We start from the raw sequence: 17,364 nt of genomic DNA, 5'->3' as shown, positions 1-17,364 counted from the left end.
GACTAAGGCGCCACTTTTGGAAAATGTGCTGAGGGGAAGTGGCTGCTTCCCCTGCACCGCCCCTAGCTACGCTACTGGTGGGGGTCACTGCCGGGGCACTATTTCAGCCCCACATTTTTGGGTGGACCTCCCACCGTGGGAGCTGCAGAGCACTCCCCCGCGACACACAAACACACACCCCCTGGTGCTGGGAGGGGAACAGGGGAAAGGACAAAAGAAGCAAGAGAAGAAGAGAAAGGAGGGAGGGCTGGAGGAAAAGATGAAACAAAACGGACAAACCCCAATGTCCCCAGTGATTCTAAGGGACAAAATCCCGGGTGCGGAATAAAATGCTGCCTCCTCAAGCTCGTGTTTTCCATGCCTAGAATTCAACTCTCACCCGATGGATCAGACTGAACAGGTTTCACACCTGGAGGAGGCTCTTACCTTCTACACAGGGACGTCTGCTTTCTAGTACAATCACGAAAAGGGAAGGAGAAAACTCGACAGAGGTTCCTCCTGCCGCTCACGTACGTGAACCCGAATGTTCTCTCAGTCCTCAAAGAGAGACCTCGAGACAGAGACGTGCTGAAGCAAAGCCCCAGGGGTCTCTGAGCTTTCCCGGGCCACTCGCCTCTGTCCTGCCTGGCTGATGTCAGCATCTCTCTGTGAGGTCACCACCTTTGACCAATAGTCTGAGGTCCTGCAAAAGGCCTTTGTGATGTCACTGCCACGCCCCTCCCTTGCGGTGCTAATGGCCTGCCCCTGGCCAGGCACCTGGGAGCTTTGAGCTACTCCCTGTGGATCACCCCACTCAAGGCGTGTTCATTCTAGGAAGCAAACCGACTAGACAGTAAAACCTCAGATGCTGCTCCCAATGCTACACTCCGTTTTTCAGAAATTAGTAGACTTGATTGCCAGAAGAGACCATTAGAGCATCTAATCTGACCCCCAGCATGTCACAGGCCTCCTGTATGACACAATAGCTACTTTGGGGGCAAACACATTCCAGAAAGGCATCTAGTCTTCATTAAATGACAGCAAGAGAGGGCGAATCCACCACTTTCCTTGGTAGCTTGTTCCTGTGGTGAATCATTCTCGCTGTTGAATATTTGTGCTTTATTTGTAATATGAATTTGTCTCTTTTCACCTTCCAGCCACTGGGTCTTGTTCTGCCTTTCTCTGCTCCATTAAAGAGCCCTTTAATACCCAATCTTTTCTCTCCATTAAGGCACTTCAACACTTCAATGAAGTCACCTTTCAATCTTCTTTTGATAAGCTAAACAGGTTGAGCTCTTTCAATCGCTCACTAGAAGGCATTTTTCTCCAGCCCTCAGAACATTTGGTGGCTCTTTGCTGCCCCAGCCCCAATTTCACAACATCTTTTTCAAAGGAGGACACCAAAACTGGATGCAGTATTCCAATATCGGTCTCACTGATGCCGTGTCACCTCCTGTGACGCTATTGACATAATCTGTAACTGTATAGATCACCGTTGTGACCACTGTTATATATTTGCAGCCAATATTGTATAAAGGTTGTCATGGAAGGGGTCTATGGAGAGGTTCTGATTGGCTGATTATAATTATGCTATTTGTATATGTGTATCAGTTTTGTAGTTGACGTTCTGAATATTGGCTCTATACTGTCTGTATTTCAAGCTTGTGCTATGCTTCCAGGGAACACCCCAGAGAAGTTGGTGTTAGTTCTGCCTAGCCTGCTTGATGGCCCACTAAGGACCATGAGCTATACAATTGACCCATTGAGAGAAGGTGGATACACCTTGTGACTCAGCAAGGCATGCAGGGACCTGCCTATGGACAGAACTCTAAGGTTTTTCTATGCCACATGCTGGATAGAGTGTTCTTGGGACAAAGAAAGCAAAGACCACACGGCAAGAGACTATAAAAGGCTGATGCCTCCTCTCCATCTTGTCTTCAATCCTGCTTCATAGCTCTGGAGGGACTTTGCTATAAAAGGAAGCTCTATACAAAGGACTGAATGACCCATCCCAGCTGTGGATGTACTCCAGAGACTTGATTTGAACCAGCAGTTTATTCTATCACTGCTACATGTAGATCAATCTCTGATAATTTTCATATGACTTTACATTGTGCCTCTTCATATAACCTTGTGGTAGGTCTACCCACGTGTGACCTCTGTTTTCATGGAACTTTGTATCAAAGCCTCATTTAGAAACTTTGCATTGCCCTTGGTATAATATTATAGCCCCTAAGGATAGAATAAGATAGAAGAAACATTTCTTTTTGCTAGCAGTAGAACAAGAGCTCTCCCCCCCCCCCCCCACTCTTGATCAATTGCCCTGTTGAATGAATGAGGTGTGGATGAGCAAGGCATGGAAGGCAGACAGCCTCAATTGTTGGAGAGGGGCTGGGAGCCAGACCCAAGGACAATAAAACGTGTCAAGTGGGCTCATTAAAGACAAGCAGACATACTGACAGCCTCGGGGGTTAGAAGCAAGCACCTTCTTTTGGAAACACCCTCTTTGCAGCATTGGGACAACACTCAAAAGAAAGCAGCACAAAGGACCAATGGACACAGACACAGAGTTTGAATCTGGTATAGATTTGCATAAGAGGAAAGCTGCTATAAAAGTGAGGTGTCTTGCAGAGGACCCCGGGTCTCGTCTTGTCAACATGGGAGCATCGATCCGGATCGGCAGAAGCCCGGCTCCACCCCCTCCCCCATCTAACTCACCTGGCCAGTGAAGTTAAGGGGAGCAACTAATTGGTAACAACAAGACGGAATGGGTTTGTGTGTGTGTGTGTGTGAGTGTAAGTGTAATATATTATATGCATATAATACAGTGTTAATGAATACATGTATTACTAATAAATGTGGCGTTTTGCCTTATTCCCCCTGAAAAGATCCTGGGCAGTACTTTAAGTACAACATTTTGGTGGAGAATGCAAAAGGGGGAGCAAGCATAAAATCCACAGTTATTATAAAACTGGTGTGCACACCGCCAGCTTTAGCAAGCCTGGCACTATAGGAAAAAGAGCGTAAACTTTCAGTTAATTAACAAAACTCTGAAGGATATAGGAGTTTAGGTTTAAATTGTGTTCATGACTGAGCTAAAGAGGAGAACTTAGTGTTTCTCACTCTGATCCGGGGAAGGATTAACCAAACTCTGAAGGATATAGGAGTTTAGGTTTAAATTGTGTTGTAGAGGTACATACACCCTCAGCCGTAGGAAGGCTGAGCTAAAGAGGAGAACTTAGTGTTTCTCACTCTGATCCGGGGAAGGATCTAATCCGGGGAAGGATTTGTATAATTGGTGTATGAACCACAGAGGGAAGCTTAGCGTCTCTCCCTCTGGCCCAGAGTGGGTTAAAAACATAAGATGCAGATCTTGTTCTGTTAAACCAAACTCTGAATGATATGAGAGTTTGGGCAGTGTAGTGTGGTTTATGTTTGTTTGTTTTGTTTTGGTAAGTAATATTGTGGTAATTTCACAATTTTGAAAAAAATGTTTAAGAAACGGAACCAGGAAGGGTGGGGGCTAGTTAAAAAGCCCACCCTCCTTGCTAAATTGGTAGTGGAACAAGGCTTGTGCCCAGGGAAAGGAACTGTTTATTGGAAAAAGCAGGATCGGGCCCAGGCAAGCAATAGATAAAGAAACTAAAAAACAGGTTGGGTACAGAGAGTTAAAACAGCACTCTCAAATCTTACAGCAGCAGTAACATCAGGAGAAGAAACATTTGAGACCCCAGAAGGGGGCAGACCTTTGGGACCCCTCTGGAGATTGGGAAGGGGGATATTTGGGTAAATTCCTCCTCCCAGGGCCAAAATGCCATTGAAACAGTTAACAACAGTGCCTGCTTCTGCCTCAGATCTCCAGGCCATGGCAAAATGGCTGGAGATTTTAAAACAAAATTTTTTTTCTAAATAAAGTTTTAACGCCCTTTTACTGAGAGAAAGGGAAAATTTACACTCACAAGAAATGCACCACTTAATTAGCATTTGTGCAGCCCCAAGTACCAAACACACTGTGGCAGAGACCAAGCAGGTTCTGCCAGGGTGAAAGCACTGTGCTAATTTGTTTCCAAGCTTCTATCTTTCAGGCGCTGAACCAGAACATCAGAAGAGCTGGTACCAGCTGAAGAGTTATAAAATACCATGGTTATAGTGTCATAACGAAGTCTGTGTTCAGTGTTCTGTGTTGCATGTTCTGTGTCTGTCTCTGGTGGTGTCCTGTGCTAGCATTGGGTCCAGAAAAAGAGGGGATACTACACTAGACAGGGTAAATGTCTTTTCCTCTCTCTACTTCCCCCATGTCCATCCAATTTATCAATCACCACTTGTGTCCAAAACACTTTGGTCCCCAGGGCATCAGTTTTATTTTTTGTTAGGTTCTCTAATAGTCATTTTGTTGTTACTTTTTGTTATTAATACATTTGTATTGTTAGTTACATTTGCTTGTATTGTTAATTCCACACTTTCCTCTATGCACTCTGGTTTTATTTCCCTAAGCCCTAAAGGGTAGTTCTTGGGCCCCCATAACCTGTAAGACCTTGGCCCATAATTGTATGGCCCCATCTTTTAGGTCCCCAGAAACCTCTTAAAAACAACTGTTAAAAATAGAAAATTCTGCAACATTTTGGCAACTGAATGTTAGTTTAAGTCCAAATCAGCTTAAGCTTGCATAACAACTGTGGTACTCCTACAAAATCTTATTTGTTGTGTGTGCTTAAAAAGTGACTTTTATTGTTTGATGGCTATTGCAGCATCAAACTTGGGCCTCATTTTGTTTGTCAATGTACCCTATTATTGTAATGGTAATGGTTTTGTTGTATTTCCAATTATTATAATTATAATTGTTTGCATTTGTGTTTATGTTATATCTGGTGTTTAGTCAATTGTAATGGTTTTAGTTATATTCACCTGGTTATAAGTGTTTGGTTTGTTTGCAACAAATACAAAAGATTTATATGGTGACCACTCAAGAATTGTTCTTGAGTGGTCAAAAGGGGGACAATGTAGATCAATCTCTGATAATTTTCATATGACTTTACATTGTGCCTCTTCATATAACCTTGTGGTGGGTCTACCCACGTGTGACCTCTGTTTTCATGGAACTTTGTATCAAGGCCTCATTTAGAAACTTTGCATTGCCCTTGGTATAATATTATAGCCCCTAAGGATAGAATAAGATAGAAGAAACATTTCTTTTTGCTAGCAGTAGAACAAGAGCTCTCCCCCCCCCCCCTCTTAATCAATTGCCCTGTTGAATGAATGAGGTGTGGATGAGCAAGGCATGGAAGGCAGACAGCCTCAATTGTTGGAGAGGGGCTGGGAGCCAGACCCAAGGACAATAAAACGTGTCAAGTGGGCTCATTAAAGACAAGCAGACATACTGACAGCCTCGGGGGTTAGAAGCAAGCACCTTCTTTTGGAAACACCCTCTTTGCAGCATTGGGACAACACTCAAAAGAAAGCAGCACAAAGGACCAATGGACACAGACACAGAGTTTGAATCTGGTATAGATTTGCATAAGAGGAAAGCTGCTATAAAAGTGAGGTGTCTTGCAGAGGACCCCGGGTCTCGTCTTGTCAACATGGGAGCATCGATCCGGATCGGCAGAAGCCCGGCTCCACCCCCTCCCCCATCTAACTCACCTGGCCAGTGAAGTTAAGGGGAGCAACTAATTGGTAACAACAAGACGGAATGGGTTTGTGTGTGTGTGTGAGTGTAAGTGTAATATATTATATGCATATAATACAGTGTTAATGAATACATGTATTACTAATAAATGTGGCGTTTTGCCTTATTCCCCCTGAAAAGATCCTGTGCAGTACTTTAAGTACAACATAAAAGCCTGAACCAAGAACTTTGACATTACTGTATGCAGGGCTGGCTTTAGGAAGTGCGGGGCCCAATTTGAACATTTTAGGCGGGGCCCCAACAGGGATGATTAAAAAAAAACACGTAACCCCCCCCCCTTCATTTCTTCCATGTATTATTTACTTTCCATAACTATATAAATAAAATTAAAATTATATATTACATACATTGCTAGCCGGAGGCAGGGCAGGGGCTGACTGGAGGTAGGGTCTGCCTGGAGGCAGGGCAAGGCGTGTGGGGCTGGCTGCGGGCAGGGCACGGGGTGCAGCAGGGGCTGGCTGCAGGCAGGGGCTGGCTGGGGCAGGGGGTGCAGCAGGGGCTGGCTGTGGGCAGGGGGTGCGGGTCTGGTTGGAGACAGGGGCTGGCTGCAGGCAGGACAGGGGGTGCAGCAGGGGCTGGCTGCAGGCAGGGAGTGCGGGGCTGGCTGCAGGCAGCGGCTGGCTGGAGACAGGGGCTGGTGGGGGTAGGGAGTGCGGGTCTGGCTGGAGACGGGCTGGCTGCAGGCAGGGTAGGGAGTGTGGGGCTGGTGCGGGCAGGGGGTGCAGCAGGGGCTGGCTGTGGGCAGGGGGTGCGGGTCTGGTTGGAGACAGGGGCTGGCTGCAGGCAGGGTAGGGGTGCGGGGCTGGTGTGGGCAGGGGGTGCAGCAGGGGCTGGCTGCAGGCAGGGGGTGCAGCAGGGGCTGGCTGCAGGCAGGGTAGGGAGTGTGGGGCTGGTGCGGGCAGGGGGTGCAGCAGGGGCTGGCTGGGGCAGGGGGTGCAGCAGGGGCTGGCTGTGGGCAGGGGGTGCGGGTCTGGCTGGAGACAGGGGCTGGCTGCAGGCAGGGTAGGGGGTGCAGGGCTGGTGCGGGCAGGGGGTGCAGCAGGGGCTGGCTGCAGGCAGGGGCTGGCTGGAGACGGGCTGGTGGGGGCAGGGGGTGCGGGGCTGGAGGCAGGGCAGGGGGTGCAGCAGGGGCTGCCTGCAGGCAGGGCAGGGGCCCCCCTGCTTCTACCACCTTGGCTCTTTAAATAGCTGCCGGAGCCCTGGGGAAGCTGTGGGGCTCTCATGGCTATTTAGAGGACCGAGGCAGAGGTAGCTGGAGCCCCGGCACTTTAAATAGCCCCCGGAGCCCCCTACTACCCCAGGGCTCTGGTCCAAGCACTAGACTCCTCCCCATAAGCACCATAGCTCCCCCTTCTCCTCCACTGGTACATAAAACTACAAGTCCCAGAATCCCTTGCTTCTGCCATCCCACCTCCTGAAGGGGCAGCCAATGGGCCGGAGCCATTTGCTGATTGGCAGGTGCGCGGGCCAGTGGGGGCGAACCCATGCCCTGCGCGTGGTGGCAGTAGGAGATAGCGGCGCCGGGCTGGGAGCGGGCTCTGCGGCTAGTGCTGGGCGCGCTGGGGCTGGCGCTCTCCGTGTACGCGCTGCACGTGGAGAGCTCGCGGGAGCGGGACCTCGGGTACCGGGCCATGTGCGACCTGAGCCCCTCCGTCAGCTGCTCCAAGGTCTTCACCTCCAGGTGAGCGGGGGGGACCGGCCCCATTGCTACCCCTCGCCCCATGGCATGACTCCCCCTCCCCCCATTGCAACCCCTGACACGACTCCCCCTTGCTCCTCTGCAACCCCCCGCCCCATGGCATGACTCCCCTTTGCCAAGCACCCTTCAGAGCTTCCTGTGATAAACTGCGAACTTTGGACAATAGCGGGGTGCTAGGAAGGGTCACCCCCTTGTGTTGCCCCAGAGTAGCCTGGGTCAGAGCCCAGTGGGAGGCCCTGGGCTCCCCCACCATCTGCTGCGCCCTTCCCCCCAAAAGGGACGAAACCCTGACCACTAGGCCACATCCCCATGAGCGAAGGCCATCACGAGGCATCCATCTTCGAAAGTTTGCAGAGGATGTGGGAGCAGAAACGGGAGAGAAGATGAGGGTGGCTCTTGGGAAGAGAGAGAGAGGGAGGGAGCCTTATGGGAATCTGTTTACCGCCATCAACCCAAAGATCAGATCATTGATGCCTAGAATCTTCCCTGACATGTTGTAATTGATTACTTTGCATTTATCAACATTGAATTTCATCTGCCTTTTTGTTGCCCAGTCACTCAGTTTGGTGAGATCCCTTTGTCACACTTTGCACTCTCTTTTGGACTTAACTAACTTGAGTTGGTTTGTATCAGCTGCAAATGTTGCCACCCCACTTTTTACCCCTTTTTCCAGATCACTTAGGAGTATGTTGAACAGAACTGGTCCCAGTACAGAGCCCCGGGGGACACCACTATTTACCTCTCTCCATTCTGAAAACTGACCACTTAGTCAGACCCTTTCTTTCTTGCCTTTGAACCAGTTACATATCCCAGAGAGGACCTTCCATCTTATCCCATTTTGCTTCAGAGCCAAGGGAGGGACCTTCTCAAATGTTTTCTGAAAATCTAAGTACACTATATCCACGGGATCACCTTTATCTACATGCTTGTTGACTCCCTCAAAGAATTCTAGTAAATTCGTGAGGCATGATTTCCCTTTACAAAAACCATGTTCACTCTTCCCCAACAAATTATGTTCATCTATGTGTCTAATAATTGTGCTCTTTATAATTTCACCCAATTTGCCTGGTACTGAAGTTAGCCTTAGTTGCCTGTAATTGCCAGGAGCATCTCTGGAGCCTTTTTTATGCATTGGTGTCATATTAGCTCTCCTCCAGGCATCTGGTGTGAAGCTGATTTAAAGGACAGGTGACTTATTGCTGTTTAATTTATCAATTTGTTCCAAACCAGTAAGGATACTGGTCCTTACTGAATAGTCAAGTCATGATCACTGGCCCCAGAGCAACCACGGACATCCAGTCCAGTGATCAGTTCATCTTTATCCAACACAAGGAGGCCCACAATAGAGTCACTCCTAGTTGGGCACAAAACTTTGTATTAGAAAAGTATCTATAATTTTTTTAAATGGCCAAGGACGATTTACTCCTGGCTACGTGAGACCGCCCCTGTCTGTCTCCCAGTAGGAAGTCCCCCGGGCTAACCTAATTTCTTCCCACAAGTCATAGACAGGTGCAAAAGGAGAAACATTTCCTGCTCTCTGGTTTGGATTCAGTGAATGGTGCCAGCCCCCCACCGGTTCATCTGCTGGGCTGTGTCCAGCTTGATCCCTATCCATTCGAGGTCCGGGGTTCTCAATAACCAAGAACGTAAAACAGGTAATGATGTGTCTAATGCAGGGGCTCTCAAACTTCATTGCACTCCGACCCCCTTCTGACAACAAAAATTACTACACGACCCCAGGAGGGGGGACCGAAGCCTGAGCCCTCCCGACCCTGGGTGTGGGGGGAAAGCCAAAGCCCAAATCCCCCCACCCTGCGTGGGGAGGCCAAAATCGAAGCTCAAGGGCTTCAGCCCCAGACAAGGGGCTTGCAACCCGAGCTTGACTGTCTAGGGCTGAGGCCCTCAGGCTTTGGCTTCCCCCTCAGTCAGGGGGGCTCGGACTTCAGCTTTGGCCCCAGACCCCAGCAAGTCTAAGCCAGCCCTGGTGACCCCATTACAATGGGGTTGTAACTCACTTTGGGGTCCTGACCCAGAGTTTGAGAACCACCTCCCTGCCCACCACTTTTTGTACCCTCTCTCCCCTACCTCAGTGGGCTGTAACCAGCGACATACCCATCGTCCCCCCGGGTTTCCCCATTTCCCCTCCCCAGGGAGAATTTCCATCTCCTCTTCCTTATTGCCCAGATTCCGCTGCCAAGAGCAGTGTTGCTTCCCTTCACGAGTGATATCCTGCAGGGCACATACACCACAGCACAGCATTCCCCTGCGTCCACACTGGTGTTCCTGGCTTACGGATAACCCATCCTGCAGTGAGAGACTCCATCTCCCGTGTCCCTTTCTTCCCTCCACTGCAAGGTGCTGGGGGAGAAGGAGAACATGTCCCGAGGGCTGAGGCCCCATGGGATTGCTGGCGTTGCGGCACGCTCGCCAGGAACCCTCAAGCCTCTGCAGCATCAGAACAGCAGAACCTGGATTGGAGCAAGGGAAAGGCCTGTTTTCCACAGAATCCTTCCCTCAGGCCTGGAGCATTTAGGGCAGAAATCCCTGGGGGAGTTAATGTTGCTCTAAAAAGAGCTGCCAAGCGGGGGGTGAAGCTTCTTGACAACACCACACAAAGGGATCTGTTTGTTGAGCTGCATAAAGCCCTGCACTGATTCTCGGAGAGGATTCCCCCGAGCAGTTGGGGGAGGCAGGACCTTATTCCTTACCTCCCGTGACAAGGCCGCGTGAGAGCTTGTAGGAAGCCAGAGGCAGCTTTCTAGAGGGTTAATTCAGAAAGTCCCTGTGGAACCTAGGGGCCGCGGCCTACGGCAGGAAGGAGCCAGGTGGTGGTTGGAGAGACTCTAGGAGGAATGCTATGGGATGGTGCTCTGATCTCCTCTTCACTCTGCTTCTTCCCACCCCCACCTTTGGGGTAAGTGCATCACCTTCTCCTTACTGCCTGTGGGCTGGAAAGCAGGGATGGCAGGAGAGAGGTTGCCCATTCAGCCCACGCACAGGGGGATCGATTGTAGCTCACGTCCTCCTGCTTGTCCCAGCCCAGAGCAATGCCTGTCACCGAGCCTGGACTCGGTGACTGCATTAGTTGCCAACAGGGGAGTGTGGCAGGAGAGGACACAGAACATGTCTACAAATCACTTTTTCTGGACTGCTGAGGTGGGGGGAGAGGCCAGAACCCATCTGGTGCTTTAGGACTCTGAGGACGCTCTGGGATCGGGAGCGAAGTCTCTGGAGCCTCGGGAGGTGCAAGTTTGGAGACATGTGGCTCCTACCTAGTCCAGCGTAACCTGCCGTGTTCACTCACAAGAGCCATGGTAACAGGCAACACTGCCTCTCTCTTTCCTTGGCCACATGGATCGTGTCCTTTTTCTGGTGGCTAGCCCAGAAAAGGAGGACAAGAGCTCACTACTGCTACCACCTGTGGGAGTTGCTGGGTTGAGATCAGCTGGTAGAAGGAGGCAATAGCCCCAGAATCTGGGACTTCAAGCCCCTAGAGCGACCTCTTACCTTTATAGACCCCCCGCCCCATACACAGCTATTTGAAAGTTTAGCCTGATAGTAAAGAGACCCCTTTTCAACCCTTCAGCACACAAGAGAGAGCCGGCAGCATTTGTCATTAACTATTTATTTCTCCTCTCCTGGCTCCCAAACTGCTTCTCCTCCCTACTGCCGCCAGCCACCTTCGAGTTCTCCCTCTTCTCGCCCCGGCTCTGCTCACTTGAGTGCAGCAGCTCAGCGGATGGTCCAGTTTTACTCTTTCACTTCCACTCTTCTTCCCTTCTTTGGGGGGCTGCATTCGCCATTGAGCAGGCGGATGGGAATCCCTGAGTGCTCGGCCTAGGCCAGGGGTCTCCAACACGCGGCCTGCGGGGCTATTTCTCTAGGTAAGCGGCTCCAGGCCACAGCCCAATGCCATCCTGCACCCCAAACCCCTGCCGTGAGCCCCCTGCCTGCACCCCAACCCTCTGCCACACCTCACACTCCCTCCTGCCCCCTGCACCCCAACCCCTTGCCCTGAACCTCCTGCCTGCACCCCAACCCCCTACCTCACCCCTCCAACCCCCTGCCCTGAGCCCCCTGCCTGCACCCCAACCCTCTGCCACACCTCGCACTCCCTCCTGCACCCCACATCCCAACCCCCTGCCATGAGCCCCCTGCCTGCACCCCAACCCTCTGCCACACCTCGCACTCCCTCCTGCACCCCACACCCCAACCCCCTGCCATGAGCCTCCCTCCTGCACCCCAACCCTCTGCCACACCTCGCACTCCCGCCTGCACCCCACATCCCAACGCCCTGCCCTGAGCCCCCAGCCTGCACCCTAACCCCCTGCTGCACCCCAACCCTCTGCCACACCTCGCACTCCCGCCTGCACCCCACACTCCAACCCCCTGCCCTGAGCCCCCTGCCTGCACCTCAACCCCCTTCTGCACCCCAACTCCCTGCCCTGAGCCCCATCTGAACCCCCCACCCCTACTGCACCCCACACCCCAACCCCCTGCCCAGAGCCCCCTACTGCACCCTGCACCCCCTGCCTCACCCCTCCAACTCCCTGCCCTGAGCCCCCTGCCACACCCCTCCTGCCCCTTCTGGGGGCAGGCCCTCGGGCAGCGAGGGGGGAGGGGTGTCAGTGATGCGGCCCTCGGGCCAATGAACTAGTCCTCATGCAGCCCTCGTGGTCATTGGAGTTTGAGACCCCTGGTCTAGGCTCACAGGCCCAGCAGCTAAAGCCAGGCCCCACTGAGAGCAGCGGGAGATTAGCCTGGAGTGTCAGGAGTTGAGGCTTGGCCCATGGGGACCCAGGAACTGCCGCTGCTGCTACCTTCATGGTGAATCCTCCAAAGCCTCGCCAAAGGGCTCTTCCACATTCTGCAAACTGGCCTCACGGGCTGACTGTCTAGGAGAACAGAAACCCTTTGTTAGAGCCGGAGAGGCTCTTGCCACGGCTCCCTGAGGGTCACAGTCAAACACCTGCGAGTCTCTAGGAGGCTCTCAAGCAGTTCCCTGCTCAAGCACTTGGCACCCACTAGCCATGGTCTCTGACAGCGGCATTGCCAAGGGGAGCTCAGCAGATGGTCCCTTCTATGGCTTCCTGAGTGGGAGGGAGGTTGGTCTTGTCATTTAAGGCCTAGTGTCAGAGTCAGGGCTCCTGGGTTCTCTGACTTTGGAAATGGGTGGAGTCTAGTGGTTGGAGCTGGACTGGTATCAGTCCCACGCTTCCTTCCTGCCTCTGTCAGGGACGTCGTGTGTGACCTTGCAGCCGGTTGCTTTCTATCCCTATGCCCCAGCGAACAGGGATAATACTGACCCACCTCAGAGGGGCTGGCAGGGGTCACCAGCATCATGACTCAAGTTGGAATGAGTTGTGCTCTTGGTTATGAAAGGCCCAGATTCAGTCCCCATGGATGCCCAGGGGGTCTGTATTGTGGCCATGGTTTGACTCACCTAGCATTACAGGCTGTTTAGCCTGGTCCTGGCCAGGCGTGGTGCATCTGCTCCTGGCCCTCTCAGACACAAGAAGATGGCCCACCAAGGACAATCCATCAGCTCCCATCTGGTGTTCAGCTCCAGGATGGATGGGGAGCCCTAGCCGGACCATAGAAAGACAGGGAGGTGTTCTTTGGTGGAAACTGCTGGAGCTTCAGCCTCTGCTCCCACCTCCACCCCCACGCTAAGGGCTTCAAAATTGGTGCCTGACCCCAGGTCAACAAAGTAGCCGAGCTGAGGCCAGGGTGGGACTGATCCTAAGAGAAGAGCAGATTTCTCCTCTGCTCTAGGGAGATTCCCCTAGGAAAAGCAGCTGAGGTGGGGGTGGGGCGATACAAGCACTACCCCTCAGCCCTTGAATAGCAGGCAACTGGGACTTTGGGAGCCCAGGGACTGGTGTATCTTCCTGGAGATCAGAAAGGGGCATTGGATACATTGTACCAAAGTCAATGTCACAGCTGGGTCAAGGGCAGCCAGACCTACTGGTCAGAGCCAGAGTCCACACTCACATGACAGGAGTGGAGAGTCAGCCAGGTCAGGAGACTGGAAGATCAGCAGCAAAAGACAAACGTACGATCACCACCACAACTCAGATGCCAGGAAATCAAGCCAGGGGAGCGGCAGCAGAACCAGGCAGCGCACGGTTCAGGCCTGGTGTTCAGTCAGCTTCGTGTTCCTGCTGCTGTCTTACTCAGGGCCAGGGGGCCAGGGAGCTTTCCTGGGACTCCTCCAATAGGACCTCAGGAGTGGAGCCTCAAACTGGGGCTGAACTTCATGGGTCCGAGGTAAACAATTTTCGGCAGGCTTCCAGGTGGAGGGTTGGAGTGTGGCTGCTCCCATGAACCCTGCAGACCCGGGTTGGAGACCCCTGGGGCGTGACAGTGAGTGATCTCTCCCCGCTCAAACCTCCTGCAGCAGGAAACAGTCTCCAGGATCCTGGACACCGCCTCTGAGAATAAAATGAGGATATCATGATGAGAAACAGGGCTCTGTATCAGGGCTGGGATCCAGGGACAGGGAAAGCTCCCAGCCAGGCTATGCATCGGGGATACCATTTCTCCCCCAAGAGACCCACACGCCCCAAGAAGTAAATGGCTCTTACCTCCATGAGGGACTGGGGTCTTCCATCTAAGCCTCTTTGAGAGCGGCATTGCTGGGATGAGGTGACCTGTCCCCACTGCTCCCTGACGTGGCTCAGCTACAGGAAGCGCCCGTCTGGGAGGCTGTGCCAGATCCCAGGGCCTGGAAGACAGCTGGAAGGAGGCTCCTATTCCTGTCACACCCAGAGACCCCATAGAAGGGCCAAGGGGAGAATAAAGGGCAAGAGATGAAGCTAGCCCTGAGACTCTGTCCCATCCTCGCCTCCTCAAATGTGGAACTTTTCGAGCTCCAGTGGGGCTCTGGCCCTGACACAAGGGCTTTTCTGCACCATATAGGGCAGGGAGAGCTCTACCTGGGCGCAGCGGGAATGGGAGGGGGGTAGACCAAGGAAAGGGGGGAGGGGAGTGGGTGCAAAGGAAAGAGGTCCTGCCCCATATGAAGGAATTTGGGGGGCAGAGGGAAGAACCCTGCTCCACAGAGAGGGGAGAGAGTTTCTGTGAGTGCCAGGGGGCTCCATTTCCCCTTCTCGCTCTCCCAATCAGAGGGAGGCCACTCCAGCTGGCCCAGTCTGGTCCTGACCAGAGTCTGCAGGGTAGCAGTGGGCCCACAATAGGGCTGGGTGGTTTTGACGGGGTTGGGACTCACCAGCATGGCACCTCCCGCTGGTCGCTCTGGGAATTAGCTCAGTTGATGGGGAACGCCCTCTGCTGCCAGCGTCCCATCCGTCTCTTGTCCTCCGTTGGCATCTGGAGCCGTGTTGCTCACCGCTTGACACTGCCCTTCAGGCCACTGCCCCTCCAGCAGTGCCCACTAGTCCATCCTCACCCCATTCAAGGGGCGGGGGTTAGCAACAGTCCTTGCACCTGCCTCGGTGGCCGACCGCAACCCCCAAAGTCTAGCCCCTTGTCTCAAGGGCCGGTTACAATTTGTCTCGGCCACCGGATGGCCAGACGCAGTACTGCCCAGCCCGAGATGCTCGTCTCCTCTTCTGGAGACAGACCTTCCCCCATGAAATTCTGGGGGAGACTACCTACTGCTCTCCTGGGCAGCCATTATATAGGGCCTAGCCTAGCCCTGATTGGCTGGCTCTAATCTCGGCCCTGATTGGCTGACGGCTTGCACAGCCATTCTGGCCTACTCTAGTTCCCTCTCACATGGGGGTGGGGCAGCCGTCCCACCACAAACCCTCCCCCTTAAAAAATGCTCACGGGGGAGGGGAGGAAAGGGGTCCCTATCGCCCCAGCTTCCTTTGTAGTGGGGCCTGCAGGGCATCCCTTTCCCTCATTTCGGTGGGGCCTCTCTGCCCCAGCCCCTTTCTCTCTAGGGGCCTCCGTCTTCACCACCTCTTCTCTGTGGCTGGTCTCTGACCGAGCCCTTGTCTCGGACACTCACCCTTTCTGCCTCAGGGGGCAGTGCCTCTTTAAATGTCCCCGTTGGTGGTAGTGGAAGCACTTTCTGGGTCTTCCCCCTACACATCCCTACTCCTGCTTGTTTGGGCCCTAGCCCTTCCTTCTGGGCTGGCCCGGGCCTTGGGAGTCCTGTAGGGGCACTCTCTCTTCAGGTGCCCTGGCTCCCCACAGACCCAACAAGCTGGGGGCCCCCCTGTTACTCTCACAGGGGGTGCCTTTTCTGGGTGGGGCCTCTCTGCCCCCTCCCAGGAGGGACACTCCCTCCTTTAGTGTCCCTGTCACCTACAGGCGAAGCAGTTCAGCGTTCCTGGCCTCTCGCCCTCGGTGCCGGATCTCTTGTTTGGTCTGGGTGCCGACCTCCACAGCAGCCAGAACAACTCCCTCTGCTGTTCGGCAGGCCGAGCCACCCAGGCCCTACAATAGAAGTCACTTTTATCCACCATTTTGGTCTCTTCATGTGGCACAATCTGCCTAGTTCGCTTGACTGTGTCCTTCTTCAGGCCACTTCCCTCCAGCAGTGCCCCCTAATCCATCCTCATCTCCTTCCGGCAGGGAGGGGGGAAGCAGGTTAGCAACAGTCCTTGCACATGCCTCAGTGGCCAACCAAAACCCCCAAAGTCTAGCCCCTCTCTCAAGGGCCAGTTGCAGTTTGACTCAGCCACCACATGGCCAGGTGCAGTACAAGAGGGAACGGGGGGACCCAGGCCCACCAACTATCCTGGGTCCAAACCCAGGGATCCTCTAGTGGCAGTCTCCCTGCTCTCCCCTTGTCCAACTGTCCCTGGGCCACTTCTCCTCTAGGCCCTTTCTGACAGGGCCCGCAGTCTGGCAGGTCTTGGACCGGAGCTGTAGTATGCTCCCTTGAGCCTGCCCAGCACTGCTCTTTCGGAGATGCTAGTCTCCTGCTCTGAGAACAGACCTTCTCCCATCAAGGTCTGGGGGATACTGCCTGCTGCTTGCCTGGGCAGCCTTTATATAGGGCCTAGCTTAGCCCTGATTGGCTGGCTCTAATCTCGGCCCTGATTGGCTCTCAGTTGGCCCTTCTCTGATTGGCTACCAGCCTCTGCAGCCGCTCTGGCCTACTCTAGTGCCCTCTTGCATGGGGGTGGAGCAGCTGCCCCACCTCAGCGATCAGCTGTCGCAACCAGGCTGTGGCCTGGGCTGCGGGGCGGGCTCCAGGCACCAGTGGAGGAAGCACATGCCTGGGGCGGCATTCCGTCCATTCTTGGGGCAGCACAGGCCGGGCGACTTTTTTGTTTTTTGCACTTCAGCAGTTCGGGCGGCGGCAGTACGAGCGTTGTTGTTGGTTTTTTTTCTGCTTCGGCAGTTCGGGTGGCAGCAGTCCAAGTGGTTGGGGGGTTTTTTTGGTTTTCTTTTTGCTCGCTTTGGCAGTCCGAGCGTTGTTGCATTTTTTTTTTTTTTTGCTTGGGGCAGCAAAAATGGTAGAGCCGGTGCTGCTGGGCTGAGGTCGCTTAAGTGGTCAGCCCCTCAACACACTGTATCGGGGGTGGCTCAGGCCTGGGCGGGGCCCAAGCACCCCACAAACAACCAGACTTCAAGGGCGGGCCCTGGCCTGGGTGGAACCCTGGCAGCCAGCAAACAGACAGACTTGACAGGGCTGGCTCTAGCCTGGGCGGGGCCCCGGTGGCCAGCCAACAAACAGTTCCTGTCCTGGGCTAGAGCCTCCTTGCACCGTGTAGGGGGTCAGCCACCCGGGGTGGGGTGGCAGGGGGACGCGGTCCCACCCTCCTCCCCCGCGTCCCAGCCCAAGGCGCTGGCAGGGGCAGGATTGGTTGCCCCTGCGTCGGCGGGGATCCAGCCGCAACACGCCGACTGAGCCGCGCCGCGCTCTGCAGCCAGTAGCTCCCGGGCTGCCCCTGGGCTACTTCCTGCCTCCCCGGGGTTTGGTACCTGCGGCCTCCAGGCCTCTTCCGGCTCCTTGGGGTAAACCGCAGCGGGTACTCGGGGCCAGTCCTCATCCATGTCTGGGGTTAGGGTTAGGGGC

The 17,364-nt window shown here is 53.8% G+C and overlaps 1 protein-coding gene across 1 annotated transcript in view; it reads right to left on the bottom strand.

Annotated features, from left to right (window-relative positions):
* Nucleotides 1–7,687: 7,687 nt before the first annotated feature.
* The window catches only part of LOC135975829 (polyubiquitin-D-like), a 21,921-nt gene continuing 12,244 nt past the window's right edge, over nucleotides 7,688–17,364 (bottom strand). Inside the window, exons 6-7 of the mRNA XM_065568509.1 lie at nucleotides 17,271–17,344; nucleotides 7,688–7,759 (exon numbers count right to left, since the gene is read on the bottom strand). Coding sequence (XP_065424581.1) covers nucleotides 7,688–7,759; nucleotides 17,271–17,344 — 146 coding nt within the window. The remainder of the gene's footprint in view (nucleotides 7,760–17,270; nucleotides 17,345–17,364) is intronic.

Source organism: Chrysemys picta, chromosome 15 (assembly GCF_011386835.1).
Source record: "Chrysemys picta bellii isolate R12L10 chromosome 15, ASM1138683v2, whole genome shotgun sequence".
Classification (NCBI taxonomy): Eukaryota; Metazoa; Chordata; order Testudines; family Emydidae; genus Chrysemys; species Chrysemys picta.
The sequence above is the reverse complement of the archived record's forward strand: the minus strand, read 5'-3'. Positions and strand labels throughout refer to the sequence as shown.